The sequence below is a fragment of the Ursus maritimus genome, unplaced genomic scaffold (genome assembly GCF_017311325.1).
Source record: "Ursus maritimus isolate PB19 unplaced genomic scaffold, ASM1731132v1 scaffold_22, whole genome shotgun sequence".
Taxonomy (NCBI): Eukaryota; Metazoa; Chordata; class Mammalia; order Carnivora; family Ursidae; genus Ursus; species Ursus maritimus.
In genome coordinates, this window is record NW_024424675.1 from 1,923,578 (window position 1) to 1,947,628 (window position 24,051).

General features: G+C 46.9%; 1 protein-coding gene and 1 long non-coding RNA gene across 2 annotated transcripts; both read left to right on the forward strand.

Annotated features, from left to right (window-relative positions):
• The first annotated feature begins 4,578 nt into the window (after nt 1–4,578).
• Nucleotides 4,579–8,853, forward strand: LOC103677853. Its single transcript, XR_572542.2, has 3 exons — nt 4,579–4,903; nt 5,322–5,430; nt 6,896–8,853. It is a non-coding gene; the product is annotated as an uncharacterized LOC103677853 (long non-coding RNA).
• Nucleotides 8,854–9,111: 258 nt separating this feature from the next.
• THBD (thrombomodulin) lies at nt 9,112–13,815 on the forward strand. The gene has a single exon (XM_008707117.2). The coding sequence runs from the start codon at nt 9,962–9,964 to the stop codon at nt 11,972–11,974; it is 2,013 nt and encodes a 670-aa protein (XP_008705339.2). The 5' UTR covers nt 9,112–9,961; the 3' UTR covers nt 11,975–13,815.
• The last annotated feature ends 10,236 nt before the right edge of the window (nt 13,816–24,051 follow it).

Genomic DNA, 24,051 nt, shown 5'->3' on the forward strand with positions numbered 1-24,051 from the left:
CACCCACATTAACTGCTTCAAAAGCAGTGAGATAAGAGTGACTCAAAATACATTCTATTTTGCATGAAACTTCAAAAAATAAGTGGTATATTATTAACCAAATTACTTTCAAAGTCACTAGCTCTCAATTGCCAAAAAATAATTTTTCCTTCTTTATAAAGAATTGGAACCCGTTAGTTATGAAATACACATTTGCTGTCGAAAATATGGAGGAAAGTGAAAATCACTTGTTATGCTTCAACACGGATTATTTTATTAACATATACATATATAAGCTATATATTATATGATACGTAGGGTTTTTTCTATATCAGATAAATCATCTATTTCCACAGCTTTCTTTTTTTTTTCTTTTTTTTTTTAATGATTTTTTATTATATTATGTTAGTCACCATACAGTACATCCCCGGTTTCCGATGTAAGGCTCGATGATTCATTAGTTGTGTATAACACCCAGTGCACCATGCAATACGTGCCCTCCTTACCACCCATCACCAGTCTATCCCATTCCCCCACCCCCCTCCCCTCTGAGGCCCTCAGTTTGTTTCTCATTATTTCCACACCTTTCCATCCAATGGATGTATCAGTTATAATTCGTTAACTCTCCTTCATATGCTAATGAAATATTCAGGTTTCTAATTCTCAAAAAAGTTTATGTGCAGTTAATTTTATGACAGATAAGTGTTTTTGTTGCTGGATTTCTTATATCTGATACATTTAAAGCATGCATTAAAATACACTTTTGTTACATAGTATTAACAAAAATGTGTAAGTCCTCTTTTCTAATTTTCCTAGCTAAGTAAGGTACGTTCTCTACACATGCTTCACTTTTAAGCCTCTCATCCTGCATGCAGTTGAGCCAAGAGCTTATCCCACAGGAAATGTTTGCCAGACGTCAAAGCATATTTGACGTTTTTCAAATAACGTTTTTGGATTTCTTGGCTCTCTCGTGAGGAGTGTCTTCAAGGACAGAGCATTCCTTTCAAATATGTATTGTGTTTTCAATAAGAACAAAATATACTATGAATAAATATTACATAAAAAATAAAGGGAGAGTCTAAAATAGCATAAATACACCTTGACAAAGCATACTTCTAGAGGCTTCTGTCTGACTAACAGAGATAGTCCTGTATTCTTTTAACTCAGTAGTTTGTAACTCAGGGGTTCCATGAACTTAATGGAAAAAAAATTACATCCTTATTTTCACTATTATCTACCTGGAACTTAGCATATCGTAGCATTATCGAAAAAGGAATATCAGCACTGAAATCACAGATACTTCACACCACCCTGTGGCTGTTACAGATCTCTCAACGGCTGGTTTGCACCGATCCCTACTTTGAGATTATGGTATTTAAGTGATGCACCACCAGGTGTTGTGATTTTAAATACCCATAAAGAAGCATTTATATTTGATATCACATATTTGCTTCTTTTTGATATTCTTATAAGTTTATATTCTTCAATATGATTGATGTCCTTTGTAATTCTTTGTATTTTATCACATGCGTTTATCCAAAATGTTATCCTGAGAAGGGGCCACAGGCTTCTCTGCTCAACTGCAGGACAGTCCATGGCACAAATGCCTTCTCACCTCTTCCTCATCGTCCGTGGCCCAAGCAGAGATCACCACAGCCAGCCAGATCAATGTTGCCGAAGGGGATACTGTCCAGCAGGGCTGGCCTCTGGTGTGTCTTGCTATTTTCCTCTCTTCTCAGAAAATACTTCTTGAGAGGAGGGGGCACATCAGGACACAGAGTGAGAAGACCGATGTGACTGTCCATGGACCCACAAGACATGAAATCCTCTCTAGTCCCAGTGTGGGCCACACTGGACAACCAAACCCTAAGCAGGTCACCAGTCCATGAGCTGCCTTTGGCTTACGGGAAGATGCATCAAGATGACAGATTCACAGCTCTGTTTAAAGGTGTAGGCAGTTATTTGTACCATTTGTCATCTCAAATTATAAAATCTTCGGTGGTGGGAAAAGGCTCAGAGGTGCATTTGGTGACTCGCATGCTTGATGAATTGGGTGGACAAAATTTCTCATTTTCTTAATACTTGATTGAAGGTATAACCCACATGCCACACAATTCACTTATTTAAAGCGAACAAAGGCTTTTAGTATATTTACAGAGTTGTGCAACCATCACCAAATCAAATTTAGAACACTTTCATCACCCAGAGAAAGAAACCCATACCCATTAGCATACGCCAGTTCCCCACCCGCCCACCCACTCTCAGTCTGTAGGCAACCAGTCATCTGCTTTTGGTCTCTTTAGATTTGTTTATTCTGCATCTTTCCTGGAAATGGAATCACACAATATGTGGCCTTTTGTAGCTAGCTCCTTTCATTTACCATAATGTTTTCAATATTTACCCATGTGGTGGCACGAATCAATACATCATATCTTTTTATTGTTGAATAACTTTCCATGGTATGGATATACCACATTTTATCTGGCGTTTATCCATTCACCAGCTGATGGACATCTGAGTTCTTTCTCCTGCTTAGCTATTATGGATAATGCTCTTATGAACATTTGTGTCCAGGTTTTTGTGTGGACATGTTCTAATTTTTCCTGGGTGTGTAGACCTCGGAGTAGAATCAGGGATCATATGGTAACTGTATGCTTAACATTTTGTGGAACTACCAAGCTGCTTTCCAGAGAGGCTGCACTGCCATCTATCTCCACCAGCAGCATAGGAGAGTCCCAGTTGTTCCACATCCTTGTCAGCACTCATTATATCCTGCCTTTTTGATTCGAGTTGTTCTAGTGCCAGTGAAATAGCATCTCACTCTGGTTCTGATTTGGACTTCCCTGACGCCTAATGGTATTGAGCATGTTTTCACGTGCTCATCGGACATTAATATTTATTCAGATCCTTTGCCTATATTGTATTGGGTTAGTTTTTCTTTATTGACTGATAGTAGTTCTTTTTTTTTTTAAAGATTTTATTTATTTATTTGACAGAGATAGAGACAGCCAGCGAGAGAGGGGACACAAGCAGGGGGAGTGGGAGAGGAAGAAGCAGGCTCATAGTGGAGGAGCCTGATGTGGGGCTCGATCCCATAACGCTGGGATCACACCCTGAGCCGAAGGCAGACGCTTAACCGCTGTGCCACCCAGGCACCCCGATAGTAGTTCTTAATATATTCTAGAGATGAGTCCTTTTCATATACATAATTTGCAAATATTTTTCTCATTCTCCCATTCTGTGTGTGTCTTTTCACTTTGAAGCACAAACTTTTTTTTTTAAAGATTTTATTTATTATTTATTCGACAGAGATAGAGACAGCCATCGAGAGAGGGAACACAAGCAGGGGGAGTGGGAGAGGAAGAAGCAGGCTCATAGCGGAGGAGCCTGATGTGAGGCTCGATCCTATAACGCCAGGATCACGCCCTGAGCCGAAGGCAGACGCTTAACCGTTGTGCCACCCAGGCAACCCCACAAACATTTTTAATATAGATAATATGCAATTTATCTGTTTTCTTTTGTTGCTTGTGCCTTTGGTGTCATAACTAAGAAATCATTGACTAATCTAAGGCCATGAAGATTCACACCTATGTTTTCTACAGACTTTTCTAGTTTTAGCTCTTACATTTAGATCTTGTTTTGACTTTGAGTTAATTTTTGTGTAGGAGGTGAAGTAGGAGTCTGACCCCATCTCATGTGGACATCCGGTTATCCCATCACCATTTGTTGAAGAGAATATTCTTTCCCCCATTTAATTGCATTGGAACTTTTGGGAATTAACTGACCATAAACGTGAGGGTTCCTTTTGGACTCACCATTTTATGTCCATCCATTTCCCAGTACCATACTCTTCTGATTACTGTAGATTTGTAGCAAATTTTGAAATCAAGAAGTGTGAGTCCTCCTGTTTCGTTTCTCTTTTCCAAGATTGTTTGAGTTATTCAGAATCCCTTGAATTTCCGTGTGAATTTTAAGATCAGCATGAAACTCTCTGCAAAGAAATTGGCAGAGGTTTTGATAGGGATTGCACTGAATTATGATCAATTTTGGGAACGTTGATATTTGTCTTAACCATGTTAATTCTTCCGATCNNTAAATATAGGATGGCTTTTCACTTATTTAGGTCTTAACATTTTTTTTTCAACATTGCTTTGTAGTTTCCAGAGTACAACTGACCCTTGAAACAATGCAGGTTTGAACTACATGGGTCCACCTATATGAGGATTGCGCGTGTGTGTGTGTGATAAATATAGCACAGGATTGTAAATGTACCTTCCTTATGATTATTTTAATAACTTTTTTCTCCAGCTTACTTTATTGTAAGAATACAGTATATAATACAAGTAGCATACAAAATACGTGTTAATGACTATTTACGTTATTGGTAAGGTTTATAGTTGAAACTAAGCTATTAGCAGTTAAGGTTTGGGGCAGTTAAAAACTATATGCAAATTTTTGACTGCCCGGGTCAGGGGGTAACACCCCAACCCTTTCATTGTGCAGGGGTCAACTGTATACATTTTGCACTTCTTTTGTTAAATTTACTCCTAAGTATTTTATTCTTTTTGATACTATTGTAAATAGAATTGCTTTCTTGACTTCATTTTCAGTTTGTCCATTGTTACTACTTGGGAATATAATTGATTTTTGTATATTGAGGTTGTATCCTGCAATTGCTAAACTCATTTATCAGTTCTTATAGTTTTAAAATATTTTCCTTAGGATTTTCCATGTTCAGACAAGATAATTTCATTAATGGATAGAGATAATTTTATTCCTTTTCTTTCTAATCTGGATGCCTTCCATTTCATTTCCATACTTAACTGTTCTGGAGAGAATTATCAGAACACTTGGGTAGCAGTGGCAAGAGGAGATATCCTTGTCTTACTTCTGATCTTGAGTGAAGGCTTTCAGTCTTTCATCAGTAAGTATGATATTAGCTATGGGTTTTTTGTAGATGCAACACATTACCTTTTACAAAATGATGAAGCAATAAAGGATTGTCGATTTTTACCTTGCTTCTGGAAGAAAGTCTGGGTGAGAGCCAACATTTAGTAGAATATTTGCTCTGCCATACTGACATAAAAAATAACATTTGTTTATCAGGCATTTATTTTCCACACTTAGATTCGTATATCGCTGCATAGCCACAGACACTTAGGTTTATGTCTGCATTTTAGTATTGTTATGGCTTATAATGTTTTTACCATTATAATTTCTTTCTTCCTAATATCTAAATGATTATAATTAAAATCAAGGTTAAAATAATATTGATGTATTTATTAGTCAAGTACAATAATGGTCATGTAAGTTTAACACTCCTCTTAATGTTTCCCTTACAGATTCTGACTGTGGTTTTGACAACCTGCCTCGAAAATAATTGTTGTGAAACAATATCCTTTGAATCTAAGAAGAGGACACTCACGTGCCTCCACCAATGGCTTCCTTGAGGTGACATTATCTGACTATCTGTGTAGACCAGCACCATCTAATAGAAATTTTGCTAACGATCAAATGTTCTCTCTTCGTACTGTCCAATCTGGTAGACACTAGACTATTGTGCACTTGGCATGTGACTAGTAGCTCGACACGTGACTAATGAGACTGAGGAAATGAATTTTTAACTTTAATTTTAATGAGTTTAAATAATCACAGATTAGTGCCTATCATATTGAACAGTGTATGCAGCTTCCAGCCCCTCATTCCCATGTGCTTCCATCCAAGGAGCCTGGAACTTCCTATGCCAACAAACTTAGTAGTCAATCATTTTTCTCTGCATTCCCCGTGTCCTTGGCACCTAGAATCGTGAGTTCTGATAGGCAGCTTTTCAGCAAGAGCTCGTGTTGGAACTAGAAAGCTCTTTTCAAGTCTTTTAAGAAAAAAAGCTGCCTCCCACACTTGAGAAAAGATCTTTGACGAAGGGGTAGCACATTTCGCTGGGGTTCCCTTCTGCATTTGGACTCCTCTTCATTTCTGTCTTCACAACATTCACCAGTAGTAACAACTGTATTTGTTGAATAGCTGCTATGTTACAAGAAAGGTTAACAGTCCCTGTGTGTAAATTTTCTAATTTCCACAACAACCCTATAAATCAAATATCATATCTCCAATTTGGGGGGAGAAAACCAGAGATTTAAGCAACTTAACCAAACTCTAGCAACTGGTAAATGGCCAAATTAGGGCTCTGATGTACTGCACATTCTAATTCTCTCATCCTAAAGTGAGCTGGAGAATCCTAGTTTCACCGCTGACTAGCTGTGTGGCCTTGGGAAGTCACTTATTCCCCCCTAACCTTCAGTTTCCACATCTGGAAAAAGAGGAATTAACAATGGATGCCTCCAGAGCATACAGGGAGTTAGCCTGAGGCTTTATGAGAGCCCTCCAGGTGTGCAGGGGGCCAGGCTTGCTTTCTGGGATATCTTCATTTCCTTTCCTATTCCTCCTGGCCCATGAACTTATTTTTGTCCTTGATTTTTTTTTTCATGATTACTTATTGTTATTAATGGTAAAAATGCTCAGCTGAACTGAATTTCACCCAACAGTCATTTAGTGAGTCTCTGCTATGGTCAGGAACCATGCTGGGGGTTGAACACAATCAGTGGCTGAATTCAAATTCTAGAAACCCAAGTATATCCTTTTCTAGTTAAAATTTGTTGAGAGTTTACCATGGTTCAGCCATTCTAAATGCTTTACATGCATAACTCACACAATCCTCATAATAACACTTTGTAGCAGTGACTACTAAGATTCCTCATTACACGGCTGAGGAAACTGAGGCACAGAGAGGCTGAGCTACTTGCCAAATGTGACACAACTTATAAATGATGGAGCTGGGGGCTCAAATCCAGCCAAGTTGGCTGCAAAGCCCCCACTCCTAATGCCAAGGCTCTGAGGTCCCCCATCCTTGTGTTTGCAGGTTACCATGAGAAAGTCATTCTGGAGCCTGGGCACGAAGGAACACCTCCAAGAGGTGCTCAAACAACTCCTGAGCACTGCCTGTAAACAAAACATGTGGTAGGCTGGATGGGGATACAAAGATGTCTAAGAGTTATGCTCCACCCCCAGGAAACTAGATTGCAAGTCTAGGAAAGAGCATGATTAAAAAGTACACGATGACTCATAAAGCCGAGAAGGTGTGGTAAGTGCTAAATTGCTAATAGAAAGTCCTATGAACTTCACAAAGAGATCAGTTCTGGTTTGTTTACTTAGAAACACTGGTGAGGGGGCAGTGTGTCATCTGTGCCTTAAAGGAAAGGTCAGACTTCAGTAGATGGAGAAGAGGGAAAGATGAGAACTTTCCTGGTAGACAAAAAGACAGGAGCCATGGGATGGAGGTGAGACACAGTGAGGCATTTCTCTGACAGTCAGAAGGGGCTCCTCTTGCTGGGAACTTCAACATCTGTAGGAACAAGTGAATTTGATAAAGGGTGGGTTGTAAAGAGGCGAAGACCATGGGCAGAACTGTGAGGACTGGCCACCCTCATGGGGCAAGAAGGGCAGAGGGGCCACCCCTGTGTCAGGTAGAGGAGAGGAGGAGGGCAGGTGTCTCAGAAGTTGTGGGAGGAAGAGACTTTAAATAGCCAGAGATCAAGAGTGCAAACAACATAGAGACATCGAGAAGAATAAAGACCAAAAATAAGTTTTTGGCTTCAGTATTTAGGACATGATGGGTGTTCTTCAAGGGAGATGTTCCAGTGAAACAGCCAAATGGGCCTGGGCTGGTGAGCCCTCAGTGAGGGTAGCAGGACCAGGGGCCAGCCATGGAGAGGGAGCTGCTAGTGTCGTCCCCATGGAGACAGAGGCAGTGACCAATCCCCCTAAACAGGAGGTCCAAAGAGGAAGGTAGTTTAAAACATGAAAAAAGCTTCACAGTCATGGCTCAAGGAAACCCAAATAGTATGCCCTGCTAAAGATGGCCATGGTGAATCATCTAGAACCCATTCAAGAAGTGAACCAGGCTGGTGTGTGGCAAGACTTGATTCCCGAAATCCCTCAACTCTTCTTTGAGAGCTGGTAGGCTTGAAAATTTTAGTCAAATTTGAGTAAAGTGTGTAACAGGTCCTGTCCCCTGTCTTGCCTCATGCATAGGGGCAATTGCTCTCACATTCTGAGATCTTTCAGGGGCAATCTGTGGGCTGGGAAAGGCCAAAGGGGTCCGCCTAGATGTGAAGGCCCCACCCCCAGGGCCGGCTGCACCCGAGGCAGCACTGCTCCAGCTCTGGCCTCCATGGGCCGGCTGTGCATGTGAGTCAAGCTTCGGGGCTTAGCGCAGGCAGCCAGCGGGATGTCAGACCAGCATCCGCCTGCTTCCACCAGCAGACAACCGCCTCTCCAAATCTGCTGGTCTTTCCTTCCTCTTCCCAGAGGTACAGAGGCACCCGTTCCCGGCGCTTCAGACCTCAGTCTCCACTCTGCGCTCCCCCACCTAGCTTTCAGGAGGCTGCTTGCCCGAGCTCTCGCGCTCCAGGCTGGGATGGGACATCTGGGAGTGCAGGAAAGGACCACTGCACCTCATCCCTTTCACTCTCGGAGTGCCCACACCCCACCCCTTCGGTCACTATTGGTCAGTACAATCCGGAAGAGGGGTGGGTGGACAAGTGCTTATCTTTCACTTGTGAAGACGCTGTACCGCCCTGCTGTCTTACAAGGTGTGGGTTCTGCTGGCTAAAGAGGCAAGACACCCAGCTAAGCGGTGGAATCGCGTGGGGCTTCCCTGGAACGAAGTTTCTTGCCACAAGAGTTTCAAGGCCCCTGCGTTCCTCACACCCGTTACACTTTTCAGCCCAGATTTAGAGATCTCCAATTTCTGGGGCCTTGTTTAGAGTTCAACAGCGCCGCCCTCTGGTGTTTGGTTGTGAGTGACCGTAGCGGAGAGGTGGCACAGGATTTTTTAAAAAACGAAGTTTGTCCCTCCCTTATGTTTTGGACCCCCCCTCCACATTCTTGGTAAGTGAATAAGCGGAAAAGGTCGCGAAAGTGACAGATTCCCATATCCTCCTCGCAGCTCTCCCCACCCTGTCCGTCCGCAGGACCGCTCTTCTGCAACGCGAGTGGCATTTATATGCACCTTTAATATCTCTCTGATGTCTCAGCCAAATGCAAAAATCCTTAGAATCCAAGAATCCGAGCCAGATTCTTTTGGAGCCCACGAGGGCTCCCGTGCGCCCCGTGTAAGATGGACTGTTCCTCTGTGAAACTGGACAAAACAGACCAAACAGGCTAGCGCGCTCCCCAATACGCCCGCCCCAACAGGGCTCGGCAGGAATTCGCCTGCCGCTGCTTCTGAAGGGTGACAAGACCTTGGAGCCCTGACAGTGTCCTCGCGACTTTCCCACGCGACAAGATGACGTCTGGCCAGGCAGCTCACGCTCAGGGACCCGTGGGTCCTTGTGCACGGAGGGCGCCAGTGTTAGGACAGTTCTTCCCCCTTCCCCCATCCTTGCGCCAGCCACACCCTCTGTCCTCTGGGGCCAAGCGCACCCGGGTCTCTTGCTCTAGGCGCCCGGGGTCCAGTTCTCTCCTCTCTACTGCTTCTTTGAGGAAGTCCACGCCCTTGGCAGCCCCTCCCTAAATCTTCTTTTTGGTGGGCACCTCCCCCTAGAGCCCAGCAGATCCTGGGCACTACCTCCTCACCCCTCATTCAAAGCCCTCCTCTCTCGTCTCCACTTCCCAGAGTTCGTTCGGCAAGCCAGACTTCCCTTGAAATCGGTGGTAACAATACATTTATAAGAAAAAGAAAGAGGACCAAGAGATTAGGAGGGTCTGCGGATTAAGCCCCTTTAACGACTGCGAGCCTGAGGGCCCTAGTGGCGGGGGCGGACACTGTGTCTTGCTGACAGAGGTGCTGTCTTCCAGCGGCGCCTGCGCCTGGCGGTCCCGCCTGGGGACCTCCCAGCGCCCTGGCCGAGTTTACTCATACCCGCGAGGTGATCCCAGGCGCGAGGGCGGGCACAAGGCGTCCGGAGAACCCAGTAATCCGAGAATGCAGCATCAGCCCTTCCCACCAGGCACTTCCTTCCTTTTCCCGAACGTCCAGGAGGGAGGGCCGCGCACTTATAAACCCGGGCCCGGGCCTGCCGGCATGTCAGAGGCTGCTTCGCCAGGGCTGCGCGCCGCGGCTGGACACGTCTGGGCTGGGACCAACGCAAACGGCTGTCGCCAGCGGCGCCCTGCGCCTCTCAGCCACCGCCGGGCTTGGGCCCCATCGCGGCGCTTGCGCTCTCCCCCGTGCCTGCACGCGGCGTGCCGGGACAGCATGCTCCGGGTCCTGCTTCTCGGCGTGCTGGCCCCCGCCGGTCTGGGGCTCCCCGCGCCCCCAGAACCTCAGCCACGCGGCAGCCAGTGCGTCGAGCACGACTGCTTCGAGCTCTTCCGGGGCCCCGCGACCTTCCTCGCAGCCAGCCAGGCCTGCGAGGGGTTGGGGGGCCACCTGATGACCGTGCGCTCCTCAGTGGCGGCTGATGTCATCTCCCTGCTACTGAGCGGCGACAGCGGCGACAGCCCGCGCCTATGGATCGGCCTGCAGCTCCAGCCCGGCTGCAGCGACCCGGGGCAACTCGGGCCCTTGCGCGGCTTCCAGTGGGTTACTGGCGACAACCGCACCAGCTACAGCAGGTGGGCGCGCTTCCACGTCGACCGGGCGCCTCTCTGCGGTCCCCTGTGCGTCGCAGTCTCGGAAGCCGGGGCCCTAGCACCCGGTGAGCCGGCCTGGGAGGAGCAGCAGTGCACTGCAGAGGCCGATGGTTTCCTCTGCGAGTTCCACTTCGCAGCCTCCTGCAGGCCCCTGCTTGTGGACTCTGGCGCCCTGGCGGCCGGTGGTGTAACGATCACCTATAGCACCCCGTTCGGGGCCCGAGGCGCGGACTTCCAGGCGCTGCCGGTGGGTAGCTCCGCCACTGTAGCGCCCTTCCGAGTGGAGCTGGAGTGCGCGGCGCCGCCAGGAGAGGCCGAGGCGCGCTGGGGCCGGGATGCGCCTGGCGCCTGGGACTGCAGCGTGGAGAACGGCGGCTGCCAGCACACTTGCAACGGGAGCGCAGAGACTTCGCACTGCCTCTGCCCACCTGACGCCTACCTGCAGGCTGACGGGCGCTCTTGCGCCGCACTAGCGGATCACTTGTGCCACAAACTCTGCGAGCATTATTGCATTCCCAACAGTTACGTGCCCGGCTCCTACTCGTGCATGTGCGAGACGGGCTACCGGCTGGCTGCCGACCAGCACCGGTGTGAGGACGTGGACGACTGTATCCAGGTGCCCAATCCGTGCCCGCAGAAATGTGTTAATACGCGGGGCGCTTTTGAATGCCACTGCAACCCCGGCTTCGAGCTGGTGGACAACGAGTGCGTGGAGCCGGTGGACCCGTGCTTTGGGAGTAAGTGCGAGTACCAGTGCCAGCCCGTGGGCCAAACTGACTACCGCTGCATCTGCGCCGAGGGCTTCGCGCCCAGCCCTCACGACCCACACAGGTGCCAGATGTTCTGCAACCAGACTGCATGCCCAGCTGACTGCGACCCCAACAGCCCGACTTTCTGCCAGTGCCCCGAAGGCTACATCCTGGACGATGGCTTCATGTGCACGGACATCGACGAGTGCGAAAATGGAGACTGCCCCGAGGCCTGCCGCAACCTCCCAGGCACCTACGAGTGCATCTGCGGGCCTGACTCGCCTTTTGCTGGCCAGGTTGCCACTGACTGTGACCCCATCAAGGTGAACAGTGACGTTGATGGTGATGGCGACAGTGGCTCTGGGGAGCCCCCAGTCAGCCCGACTCCGGGCGCCACCTCCAGCCCCTCACCTGTAGGGCCCTTGCATTCGGGAGTGCTCATCGGCATCTCCATCGCCAGCCTGTCTCTGGTGGTGGCGCTTTTGGCGCTCCTGTGCCACCTGCGCAAGAAGCAAGGCGCCTCGAGGGCGGAGCTGGAGTACAAGTGTGGCGCCCCAACCAAGGAGGTGGTGCTGCAGCACATGCGAACTGAGCAGATACCTCAGAAACTCTGAGAGGCCTCCTCCCTGGGCCCTGCAGTTGGCTGGGCCTTACCCCATCTTGTCCCTCCCCCCTCCCCCAGCCTTACTCCCTGTCCACCTATTCCAAAGCACTTTAGCTGGCATCAGAACTGGAGAAGATCCCGGCTCCCTTCTTTTGCTGATTCCACACTTGGCTGGGGAGCTGGAATTGGAAGGAGTATGCGCCCCAGCCACTTCCATGACATCATCAGACAACTAGGCAGAGATGGCAATTTATAGCGAAGACACAGAGTGTCCCGTGCCCTCGCCAAGGGGCACAAGAGGGGTGAGCCTCCTTGGCTGGCAGCCTTTGAGTCAGAGATCCCGTGGACTAGTGAGTGTAATCAAAGTGTGGATAATGACCAAGATATTTATTTTTTAAGTATTTAGGATGGCTTTTTTTCCCCTTTGCTTTTCCTTTTTTCCCCCCTACCTGTATGTCTCTAGTACCCACTTTGTATCCTCCCTCCCTCTCTTCCTCACTCCCCCTTATCTGATATATTTATATATTTCCACTCTTCAGGTGACAGTTAAACCATCTTGGTGGTTTTCCCAGCACTCCCACATTGCTGAAGCCAAGCTCCAGTTTCCTTCTTTATTCCTCCCAATTTTCCCCTCTCTGGAACTCAGCCAACCTACCTGGAGTCTCCCTACCTGGCCCCCCTCCTTCTGTTCTTCTGTGTCTGCCTAGGTAAAACTCCTATGTGAAACAGAATCAAAAACACTACAGTCAAGGTTGGTTGGGAATTTATTTGCTCTTGAAGCAGGCTTGCTAGTTTATCCTGAAATTTCAGGCTTCCAGAATAATATCATTTTAACAAAAGTTAAGATGTGAGAGGCATTCACTGAACTAATGTTGCTGGAGGGTCGTAGAAATTCAACCCAAGGAGTTTTTTCATTTTTATTTTTTAAACAATGAGCCTGGGTTTTAATGTTGTCATTTTCATTTGAACTGAAAGATCTTTATTGTTGTTAAGCTTCTTTATGCCAGTTTCTTTTTCCCATTATTATAATTATTGTTGTTGTTATTACTGGTTATTTTTTGATAATGTTGAAAATGTTCTCATGATTGCTCTAGATTGAGACAGGAATGAAGTTCCTCCCAGGAGACAGTTTAAGAAAGTTCTGAGCTGCACAATTCATGCCAGTTACCATTTCGAATCTTACTCTTGTAATATGTGCTCCAAAATAAAACCAGTTCTGCTGGGTTTGGGGGGACTTGGGAACTTGGGGATGAAACCTGGAGGATGCCCAATTAGGGCCTCACCTTGATCAGGCCCTTGGGAATTTCTCCCACTTCAGAGGGTCCTTCAGAGGGGTCACTTAGAACATGGTCCCTGGACAAGAAGTGGGAGCTGCCCCTGGCAGCTGGTTAGAAATGCAGAAACTCCGGCTGCACAAGAACCTATTTTTTAATAAGATCTGCAGGGGTCTGCCCAGTGTAGCTTGAGAAGAACTCTTTCAGACAGCTTCCAAGTTTCTGGAATACATTAAATATGCATCAGTAATAAGCAGCAGGCCAAGTCCGGGCCTATATTCTCAAGAAACTGAGGAATTTTCAATTTATAGCTTTGCTTTCTGATAGAAAAGACTAGGTACACACCTTTAGACATTGTACACAGGGTTGTTGGTTCAACTAAGCTAGGAATAAATCATGTTTCACTGTATGGGAAAATGTATCATACAAGTGTATCTTTTGTAAAACAAAGGTTTTCCTCTATTTTGTAAACTCAGCACATTTGTACATAGTTATTTATTTATTGGAGATAAACTAGAACACAGGCAAAACTCTTGCTTATGACATCACATGTACAAAATAAACAAATAACAGAGTGCCCTTGGGTTTTGTGTCTGTTCACCTACCCTTCCCTAAGCCCCTCATTTTATGTCATTAAACAGGCCTCACAAACAATGAAATGCCGGGAGAGACCTTGAAAGGCTGCTCCACATCCCATTGCTAGCTCCATCCGCTCATGACACCATCTCTGATTTTCAAAGATCTTTCCAGAGGAGATTGTTTTCTCTGTAGAAGGACTCATGTTATGTCTGTGTGCACAAATATTTCTGTTTCCTTCTGTAACCATAACAACTTCATACATAGGACTTGTGTCTATGTGTTTTGAAACACATTATAGGATTATTTGTTGGGATGAGTTAAAGAAAGAGTTCTTCTTGGGGGCATTCCTAGAATCCCAGCTGTGTGTCCTTCCTGTGAGTGGTTTGGCATTATCTGCCCTCCGAGATATCCAAACACAACAGTCACGAGGGGTCTCAGTCTGTGGCTCAAATTCAAACAATCATTTCCACAAACCAAGGTCTCATGCAGTATTAAATCATGCTTATTTCTGTTGGAGATTAGAAATACTGTCTGTAAGACACACATTTCCTGTGCCCCTTTTCGTCGGAGGATGGCACTGGCTAAATTTTATATACAGTGCTCTGAAAATTTTCATAAAGCAAAAGTTGGAAGACAATTGAGTTTGATCAAATATCCAAACCTTTTTTTACATCTGGATAATGCTGAATTTCTCAGCTTGAATCTGCATAGTTACTGTTGCGAAGATGCAGTTGGAGATTTCCACATCCACCCTGGATGAAGCTGACAGCTTTGGGGTGTGTGGGGGCGTGGCTACTATGCAGAGCTCCCTCCCAGGATCACAAGTTGAGCAATGTTGCCTTTAGGAGGTTGGCAGACTAGCAGAAAACCAAAGTCAGTAGTAGGTACATGCGAAGGAAAAACTTGTTGTGTGTAGGCAAAGCAGGTACACATGATTGTGCTGGGGGTCTAGAGGACTTCATTTTTCAAAAGGGTCTGCTTCCAGGTAGCTAGCAAATTGACTAGGGCTCATTGCTTTAGGGTATCTTCATCCAAAGGAGGGGGATTTTCTTAATAATATAAGAAGACCAAAACACACTTTTAAGACTCAGAGTCAAAAACCCTTACTGTGTCATCTTGGACCCCAGGGCCCTGGTGGGGTGAGGCCCCAGCCCCTCCCCATCCTCCTCATTCCATGTCCTGTAAGAGAGTAGCATCCCTGCTTATAGGCCTCCTCTGAACTTGAGACTCTCAAAACAACTGGGAAACCACAGCCCTACTCTGAGAAAGATGTCAGGATCACATAAACAAATCAGTCAGCTATAAGAACCATCACCCAGCATTTAGAATCAGAGTAAACCTTATGAAACAGGGGCTGTGGATCAATTTGTACAGTCTCACTTTCTATTCACATTATTGGATATCCAGGTCTGAGGGAGAATTCCAAATCTTGGCAAGTGGTACGTGTTTGCTGGTGACATTCCGCAGCTTGCGGACCTGGGGAAGAAGATCAAGGTCATACTTGTGGATAAGTCAGAATTTGATTTTAGGAGTTAAATGGCATCTGTCCCCGCCTCAGATCTAACCCCTTTCGTTGGACTAGTTTGGCAAATATTTATTGAGCGCATATTATGTGCCTGGTTTGGTGATAGGCATGGTAATAATCCCCTACCTTGAGAAGCTTACGTGTGGGAGACAAATATAAAACAAATAATTGCCTTCAAACCATATTTAACTTAGAAACAGCAGTAGGAACTGGGGAGGAGAAGCTCAGCACAACAGGGCAGTGGGATTTAGGTTGCTGGAGTAAAGGTGTCTTTGATGAGCTGACCCTGAACACTAGACATGAAGGAGCAACAAGTGTTAGTCAAATGCAGAGTGGAGAAGAAAGTAGTCTGGGAGAAGGAACAGCACGTGCAAAGGCCCTGTGCAGGGAAGAGTCTTGGCAGAGGGCATGAAGCATGATGAACAAGGGGGAGGGTGGCCAAGATGGAGCTGGAGAGGTAGAATGGAGAGGTAAGAGTGGAAGGGAGAGGAGACTCCAAGTCATGTTAACAAGGGTGAATTCTATCCCAGAAGCAAGCATGCCACTCAAAGAGTTTTAACAAGAGCACACTGGTATTCAATTTCTATACTAAAATTGTTTGGGAAGATAACAGCCACTTCTAAGCTTATATACATCTCCCCATAGGCAGACACCTGGACAGTTCCCCTTGTAAACATCCAGCAGGGCTAACAAGGGGCATGGATGTCCTATACCCCTGGATTTGAATCCCAGCCTGACACCAGGTAGTCACATAACCATGGGTACCATGCAGCCCCTGTAAGGATGTAAAGTGGGGTGCTAGCAAGTGCCACACCACAGGGTTTCCATGAGCATTAGATGAGGTGAGTTAGCATAGGTTCGGGCACACAGTAGGTGCCCAATAAATGTTAGCATGTGTGCCAATAAATAAGTGAATGCATAGATGGATAAAAACAAATGATTATGTTGAGATCTCAATTGTCTCAAAAACAAACTCAAGGTGTGCAGAAAGTAGAAAGTATTCTTTCCAGGCAAAGTCCAGTCACTTGGAAGAGATGCTATCCACCCTTGAGGAAGTGTCATGGTGGGATCTAGGGAATCCTTAAGGAGAGAGATGTTTGCATAGGGTGAGAAGCAGCCCCTCGGGAGCTGTAAGATTCTGCTTCCAAGTTCTCTTCTCCCTACTCACAAAGCCCATCAAAGTGTAAGGATGCAGAGATCCCCTCCATTATGCTCCCTGGGAGGCCACAGAGAGGGAGAGAATATAACCCAAAGTGCCCTGTTTGCTTTCTCAGGACCCAAAAGAGAAAGAGAAAATTAGCTCAAGCCCAGGCAGCCCCTGGGGCTGTGGGAAAGGTAGCACTACCCGCACCCTTACCCTCAACTGCCCCATGGAGCCCTCAAGTGTAGCAACACCAAAGAGGAACCTGCAAGAGAGAAAGGAATCATCAGTTGAAAATGATTAGTAGCCCCAGCTGTCCAGGCTCTTGATGGGAGACTTTAGGCAAATCTCTAAACTTTTTCAACCATCTGTCTCACCGGGGCAGTGCGAGGGGGCTAGTGGGTCCCCAGGGAATCACAGACTCTGCTGTGACTGAGTTTCCTGGCCCTGCGACACGTGGGAGACCCCCCACTCAGAAGCAGGGCCAGCTGCCACCTGCGTCTGAGGAAAGGTGGCATCATCCCCTGAAGTGCAGGGACTCGGGGAACTCTCCATCAGAAAAATACACATAGGTTTGCTCATCTTTCTCTTTCTCTGCGGCGAGAAAGAAGAACCTAAGCTCCTCAGGATCTAAGTGGTGTTTGACCACTGATTAGGGGCCAAAATAATTAAAATCTGTCAGTCTGGAAAGTTCTGGCAGTTAGGACCACAAGCGCCAGGAAGACCAGGTAGGCCCAGATGGTGGGTAGTACATTTTACTTGAGCTCTTTTTTAAGGAAAAAAATCACAATATAATTAACATACATTAAAATTCTCCCTTTTTGATGACCAAATCTGTAAGTCCTAAAGAATACACACATTCTTGGAACCAGCACCATAATCAACATACAGGACATTTTGTCACACCAGGAAGGTCGCTCAGGCCACTCCCCTTCACTGCCACTGGAGTTGTGGGCACACACCAGATGAGGCTTCTTTCCTCTAGGATGCCTGCTAACCCTCCCCCCACCCCTTCAGGGTCTCTGCACACCAAGGACCCTATATTTTCATGCTTGAATCACAAAGATGAACTTTTCTAAGCTTTGACCAGACTGCCCAACTCTCTTAACCTTCAGCAAACAGGTTTCAGTGAAACCTGGCTCCTGGATCTCCCAGCACCTTGCTCACTGGCCCCGTGTTTTGGACTCACGCTGCCAAAATTCCTGGCAGCCCACCAGGAGTGTGCAAAGAAACAAAAAGCAAGATGACGAATCCCATGCCACAATTTTGGGGGTGGAGCTTGAGGGTGCATTAAGGAAGGAAGGAAGGTGACTGCAAAGGGAAATGGTGGTGCTGCTTCCTCACACTCCTTGGGCCAAACTCCTGCTCTGTCACACTCCTTCCTAAGGCGCCTTGGGCTGCCATTCCCGTTGTGAACAGGGCCAGGTGACAGAGCATCCCCAAGTTCTAACCTAAGGGGCTTCTGTTGGTCTCGTGTTAAATGGGGGTTAATTATTATTTCGTGTCTATAGGGAAAACTGAGGTTACAAAGGACATATAAAAACACATTTTCATCATGGTCAAGACTCCATGGGGGGTACCCGAGTTCATGTGAAAACACATTCCCTGACCTTTTCAGGCGTTTCTTCATAAAATAATATGGGCAACGCCCGGCTCTTCCTTTGGTTTTCAGAACATGTGCAGGGGGCTCAGCACTATCTCTTTTTGTTTTGAGTGAGTCCTTCTCCCTTTTTTTCTTTTGGTCAGCAGGTTCAGATGTAGGCAAACAACTGATTTCCTCTCACAAGAGAAATGAAATATTTTTTTTAACATCAGATTCTAACAGAATCAAAATCTTTCTCAGCTTGTTTTGAAAATGTGGTTACAAAAGACAAAAGAACCCCAGGGATGCGTTAGTTCAAAGTCACACCCACTGGAGACAGGGGAGCGAGTCGCACAAGGGTTTCAGGATCCAGTGAAAAACACCAAGATTCCAAGCTGGGGTCCATGATGATGTCATGCCCCCGGGGGCCACAGGGCAAGCCTTTTTCTGACTTTCTGCCTGAAATAAATCTTTTTTTTTTTAATGGGACATATCATGACTGATATTATCCTGAGATGAGCCTTCTTCTTTTCTACATATTGAACATATGGCAACTTCTCTCTCTTGTCTTTCTGGAATCTTCCTTCTGGCTTCACACTGAGGCTGGCTCCAACTGCTTATTCATGGGTTGTTGGACTCCCAGGCAGACCTTCCTTCAGCCACCCAGCCAGGAAGAGGGGCTTTGCCACAATATTCTGAATCTTCCCCTCTTCCTTCTGCCTCTCGCCTCAACTCCTTTTAATTCCTTGAGAATTAAAGTCTCCCACAGACTCTGGAGACCTTGAGCCTTGTACACCGTCACCCCTGTCCTGGGGGCACACATTGTTAAATTTGTCTTGAAATGGTGATTGAGACAAGAAGTGCCACTTTTCCTCGCCAGAATGTGATTCCTGTCTTTCTTCAAACATTTTCGCCCTTCTCCCAAAAGTGGGATTTCAGAAATCCATCCGAGGAGATGGGAAAGTCTGAGAAGGACACAGGGGAAGTCCCGGCTTCTGTTTCAGTTTTCTGAACGTGCAGAGCACGGAACAGGGAACACGGGGCTACCCGGCAGCAAGCTGCCCGCAGGCCTGAGATAAATGCGAATGATGTGTCTGCTGGTTCTTGAGGTATATCCACTCTGCAAAGCTTTGGAGGGAGTCCGAACCCCTGGCTTGGAGGGGAAGCCGTGCTCTCTCTCCAGAGCTCAGAGTAAAAGCCTATGAGGTCATTGAGAAGTTGGCACTTTGTGCAGGGACATACTCAAGCCCCTGGTTTGTGGGTGAGAGATTTCTAGAGACCAAGGTGCTTCTTTTCAGATCCGGGAGGTCGAAAGGGCAGCATTTCCTGAATAAATAGGCTGAGGGATCCCTGTCTGGGTAAAGGAGCTCAGGAAACGGTACGAGTGGGTGGCTTCCCTCAATTTAGGGAGCACATTACCCCCAGTTCTGGTCCCTTCATGTCCTCTCATGCTATTGGTAGCCCTTCCCCTCAGGGCACAGATCATGGTCACCACGAGGGAAGTGCGCGGTGACAAAAACCATCCCCATCTTGACTGGGGTTCGGTTAAACTGTATCTGAGTGTGTTTGTCAAAATTCATAGCACTGAGCACCTAGAAGGAGTGAATTTTGCCATATGTAAATTATACTTCAATAAAAATAGATTAAAAAGAAATCACAGCCTCCTCAGAGTGGGTAAAGAAATCCTGTTTTTAAAAACAGCAACAACAGGGGCGCCTGGGTGGCACAGCGGTTAAGCGTCTGCCTTCGGCTCAGGGCGTGATCCCGGCGTGATGGGATCGAGCCCCACATCAGGCTCTTCTGCTATGAGCCTGCTTCTTCCTCTCCCACTCCCCCTGCTTGTGTTCCCTCTCTCGCTGGCTGTCTCTATCTCTGTCAAATAAGTAAATAAAATCTTTAAAAAAAAAAACAACAAAAAAACCCCCCAAAACATGCCAATTTCCTGTACCAACCTTGTTGTCTTCTTCTTTGCCAGTTGGTCACCGTCTGAATACTGAGCCACCCTCTGGGCCAGTCCGCCACACACTCAGGTGTAGGTAGTCTTATTCCAGCCTTTCTCCAGGGGCCATGGAGCTTTCCTGCAGTCACACTGGGCTGGTGCTCTGTCCCTGGTCTATGTCCACAAGTCTGTTCTCCCCAGGCCGCCACACATCCGCACTGTGCCAGTGCTGACCTGGGGCAGCCTGTCTAGACCCTGGTGCCACACCCTCATGTGGCATCAGTGAGTGTCCACGGTGTCTTTCCATAATCGAAGGCCATAGTTTTTATTTTAACCAACTTGGTACTTCCATTCTGGGTGACACAGTTAATAATCTTGGATTATTTTTTATTTTTTAATTTTTTTTAGTTTCCCCCCATTTTCCAAAGTGCCCCTCCTGGGCAGACACTAAGCTAATCCATTCATATTATTTGGAACTCTTTCTGTTGAAAAAAGTTGATGAACGTTGAAACGGAAAGAACATGTTCCTCCTGCCAACCTCCTGCTGAAAAATGGAGGCACAAGTGCCCTGACTTTACAAGGACTCAAGAGCCCTTTGCCAGGCAGACAAATTACCCTCTCATTAGAGCTTGCCACTGCTGTGCCATGGCAGTGTCCCAAATCCTTAAGGGGACTTATGAGGCACTGTTGGTCTGTCTCCTAACGCCTCTTGCTGACTGGGCATCATTTGCCCTCTGTTCCAGTCCCCTTGGGCATCTTCAGTGCCTACCACCATGGGTCCTTTGCACATGCTGTCCCCCTGCTTTGAGCCCTTTGTACCTTCTACCCTACCCCCTTCTCCTGGCTGATTCTTACTCATCCTTCGAAGGAGGTCATCTCCAGCAACCTTCCTGGGGAAACCTGCCCTAACGACCATGTTAGGTTCTTCTAGTACATCATCTCATAGAAACCAGAGTCCATTCTTGGGTTCTTCCAATTTCGGCTTAAAATTGTACTCTCATTTCTGTGGTTCTTTGATTAATGCTGATCTTTTACCACCTAACCTCCAAGCTTCTTGATGACAGAGGTGCTGTCTGTGGAGACTCCCCATGGTGCCTCGAATCTTCCAGAAGCAGCACTCTGCATGCACCCCGACCTGAACATACCTCCACAGAACAGAGCTTCGGGGTGTGGTGCTGACTGATGGTGTGCAACAGAGGACAGAGCCTTAAGTTCCGACATTTGTGCTTAAGGAATCTGAGGCTTTTCCGTCACCTACTTAGGGTAAAGGGTGGTGAGAGACGGGAATCTTTCACGACTGACAGCCTGCCAGAGAAAAGCTAAATTTACAGGGGTTTGCCCACTTACTGCTCAGGCTTGCATGTCCAGTTTCCGAGTCGCATGGCTGAACATTTGGGTTTTTTTCTCCTTTGATATCAGCCTTTGGCATGTAAGGAGTGCTAGGTATGATGTTTGTAATGAAAGTAAAGCCAAGAATTTGAAGATGAAAATGAAAATAGTATGCATCTTTGTTCAGTGACATAGTGCTGACAGATTGGGCAAGAATTCTGAGGAGTGATCACCTGTCACATTCAAATACCATCTTCTGACCATCTGGAAAAAAAAAAAAAAAAACACCTGGCTTGTCACTGAGCAGCAGGTTAAAGACAACTTTAAAAGGCAAGGCAAATACACTGACTGAGAGGGTGCCTAAAGGCTGTTTCTACCTAGGTAAAAAATGTTTTCATTCATTTTGAAGCCAAAAGCTGTTCTGGTCAGCAGAGCAGGACTCAGGTCAAAGCGCGTCTGTATGGCCCACCCACCAGGCAGGTGAAACATGTGAGTGCTCTCAGGACCGCAGCTGCCTCCTTCTCCGACTTCATTTCCTTGCAGCCTTGTTGCTCAGGAACTGGGAAGGTTTTGGGCAACCCGCTGTTAGGGAGGCCTCAGGGTTGATGCTAACTAAGGCCGGCAGCACTGTTGATGCTGTTGCCAGTGCAGAGTTAACAGCCCCCGAAAAGCAAGAAGGCTCTGCAGCTGAGGAAGACACTCGTCAGCAGCACACTCTCCACCCCCAGCCCCGCCCTGTCCACGGCATGATTTATGACTCCCAGGTCAGGGGCAGTGTTCACGCTCATTTTTAACAAGGGATAGAGAGAGTACTCTCAGCATAAAAGAATGCTGTCTTTCACCCTCCCACTGCTTCAGTTAGCGTGCCTCTCCAGTGCTTTTGAGAAGGCGGTTTACAGCTGACAGGAACTCCAAACCCACACCCTGCTTTTGTGCATATTTCATGCGAGAAACTGAGGCTCAGAGAAATGACAGCACTGCTCTCTGGTCCGGCTGCCGGAGGGCCCCTGCCTCTCAGGGACTTCTCCTTTCATCGCCTAAGGCTGCCTCTGCTTCAACCATCACCAAGTTTACAACATTGCATTTTTAAATACTCAGCCCAACAAGAGTGTTGCCAAGACTCCTGGGTAGTGCCCCATCTTCCTCATCAGAGAGTTTGCCCAGTGTGAATCACCATTGGAGATAGAAGAGAAGGACCCCAGCTCTATTTCAGATCATTGCCAGGGCCAAAAACCCCTTGCCACATTGTTCTCAGCCTGGGGGTCAACACCTTTACCGAGTGAGTACCCTGCTGCACACTGCCCAGCTCTGGGGAACAAAGAAATACTTCCGTTTTAAGGAGTGCCAAGAAATTACAGTTACACGAGGCCAGTGGACACCAGCACTGACTTACTCCAAATGCCCAAAGCAACTCTAGTGGGTACAACGGGTTTGGGATGGTCCATGTCCATGTGTTTACGTGCATGTGCAAGTGCACGGGTGTGCATGCATTTATGTGAGTTCCAGGGGTTTTGTGCCTTACTTTGGAGCTTCCAATGCACTGCCATGTCTCCAGGATGTAGGACAGACTGGCTACACATTTCCTCTGCCAGACAGATGGAGACCACCCCAATGCACAGACCCTAAAGACCGACATCTCTACCTCGCCCACCCAGCCCTATGAGACATATTTGGATCGACACTGATTTTCGCCTACACATCGTGCTGCTGGCTGGCCATCTAGAAGAGCAAGGATCCGATGGTTATATGCCCAAAGACAGTTCAGGCAAGGCTGTTTTTGTTTTTGTTTGGTTTTGTTTTCATTCAGTAGGGAAGAAGCTGGAATCTATAGCCACATGGAAAAGAACATAAGGTTAGACCTCTGTCACAGTGTGCTGGTACCAGAAGAACTCTTAATTTTATCGGCAAAACTCTGAGGACCCTGGGGTTCAGCTGCTTGCCTGCATCATACAATATTTATATCTAGGACCAGAAGTCAGCTCTCCTGCTCGTTTCCCATACACCAAGTATCTGCTTATATCAAGTAAAACTCTGATCTTGGCCCTAACACTTCAGGGAATAGCCTTGTTCTGCTTCTTCCTTGATCTCAGAGAGGAGTCCCTGCCCATGGTGGAAGCACAGCATCCCCCTGGACCTTTCCCTGCCCTCCTGGCCCTGCCTCAATCTTCTTTAGCCTCCTAGAAGCCCTCCTGTGCCCATCTTGGGATGCCTGCTGGCTGCCTGAAAAGGCTCAAGTCAGGCAAGGTCTGCTAGCCTGGCAAGTCAAGTGCATTTTCTCTCGAAGCCCTCCTGCTAGGTAGTTGCCAGCTCTGGGGGGGCTGACCCTCCGAAGAGCAAAGGGGCTCTCCCTTCATCTCTCCTCCCCTCCCTCCCTGCCTATGTTCCTCTCTCCATCTGGATGGGATCAGCCAAACCCAGAAGGGTCTTCTGCTATGCTAAGCCAGGTGGAGTCTCCCCCACATAGCTGTTCACACATGTTTAATAGCATGTTTTCACCCAGAGCCCAACATGAGCATTGCAAGCACTTCTTCATAGAAAACAGGATTAAAGCTCCTTGTAAGCTGACTTTTTCCTTTGGGAAAAGCTAATTTATCCTTGGGTTAACGTCAGGCAAAAAGTTAGAGTCATTTACCGTGTTCAGCCTACATATGTTTATTATCTACATCTGGCTGATGTTTTACTGAATTGTGTTTTTTATTTTTTTAATAGTTGGTGATA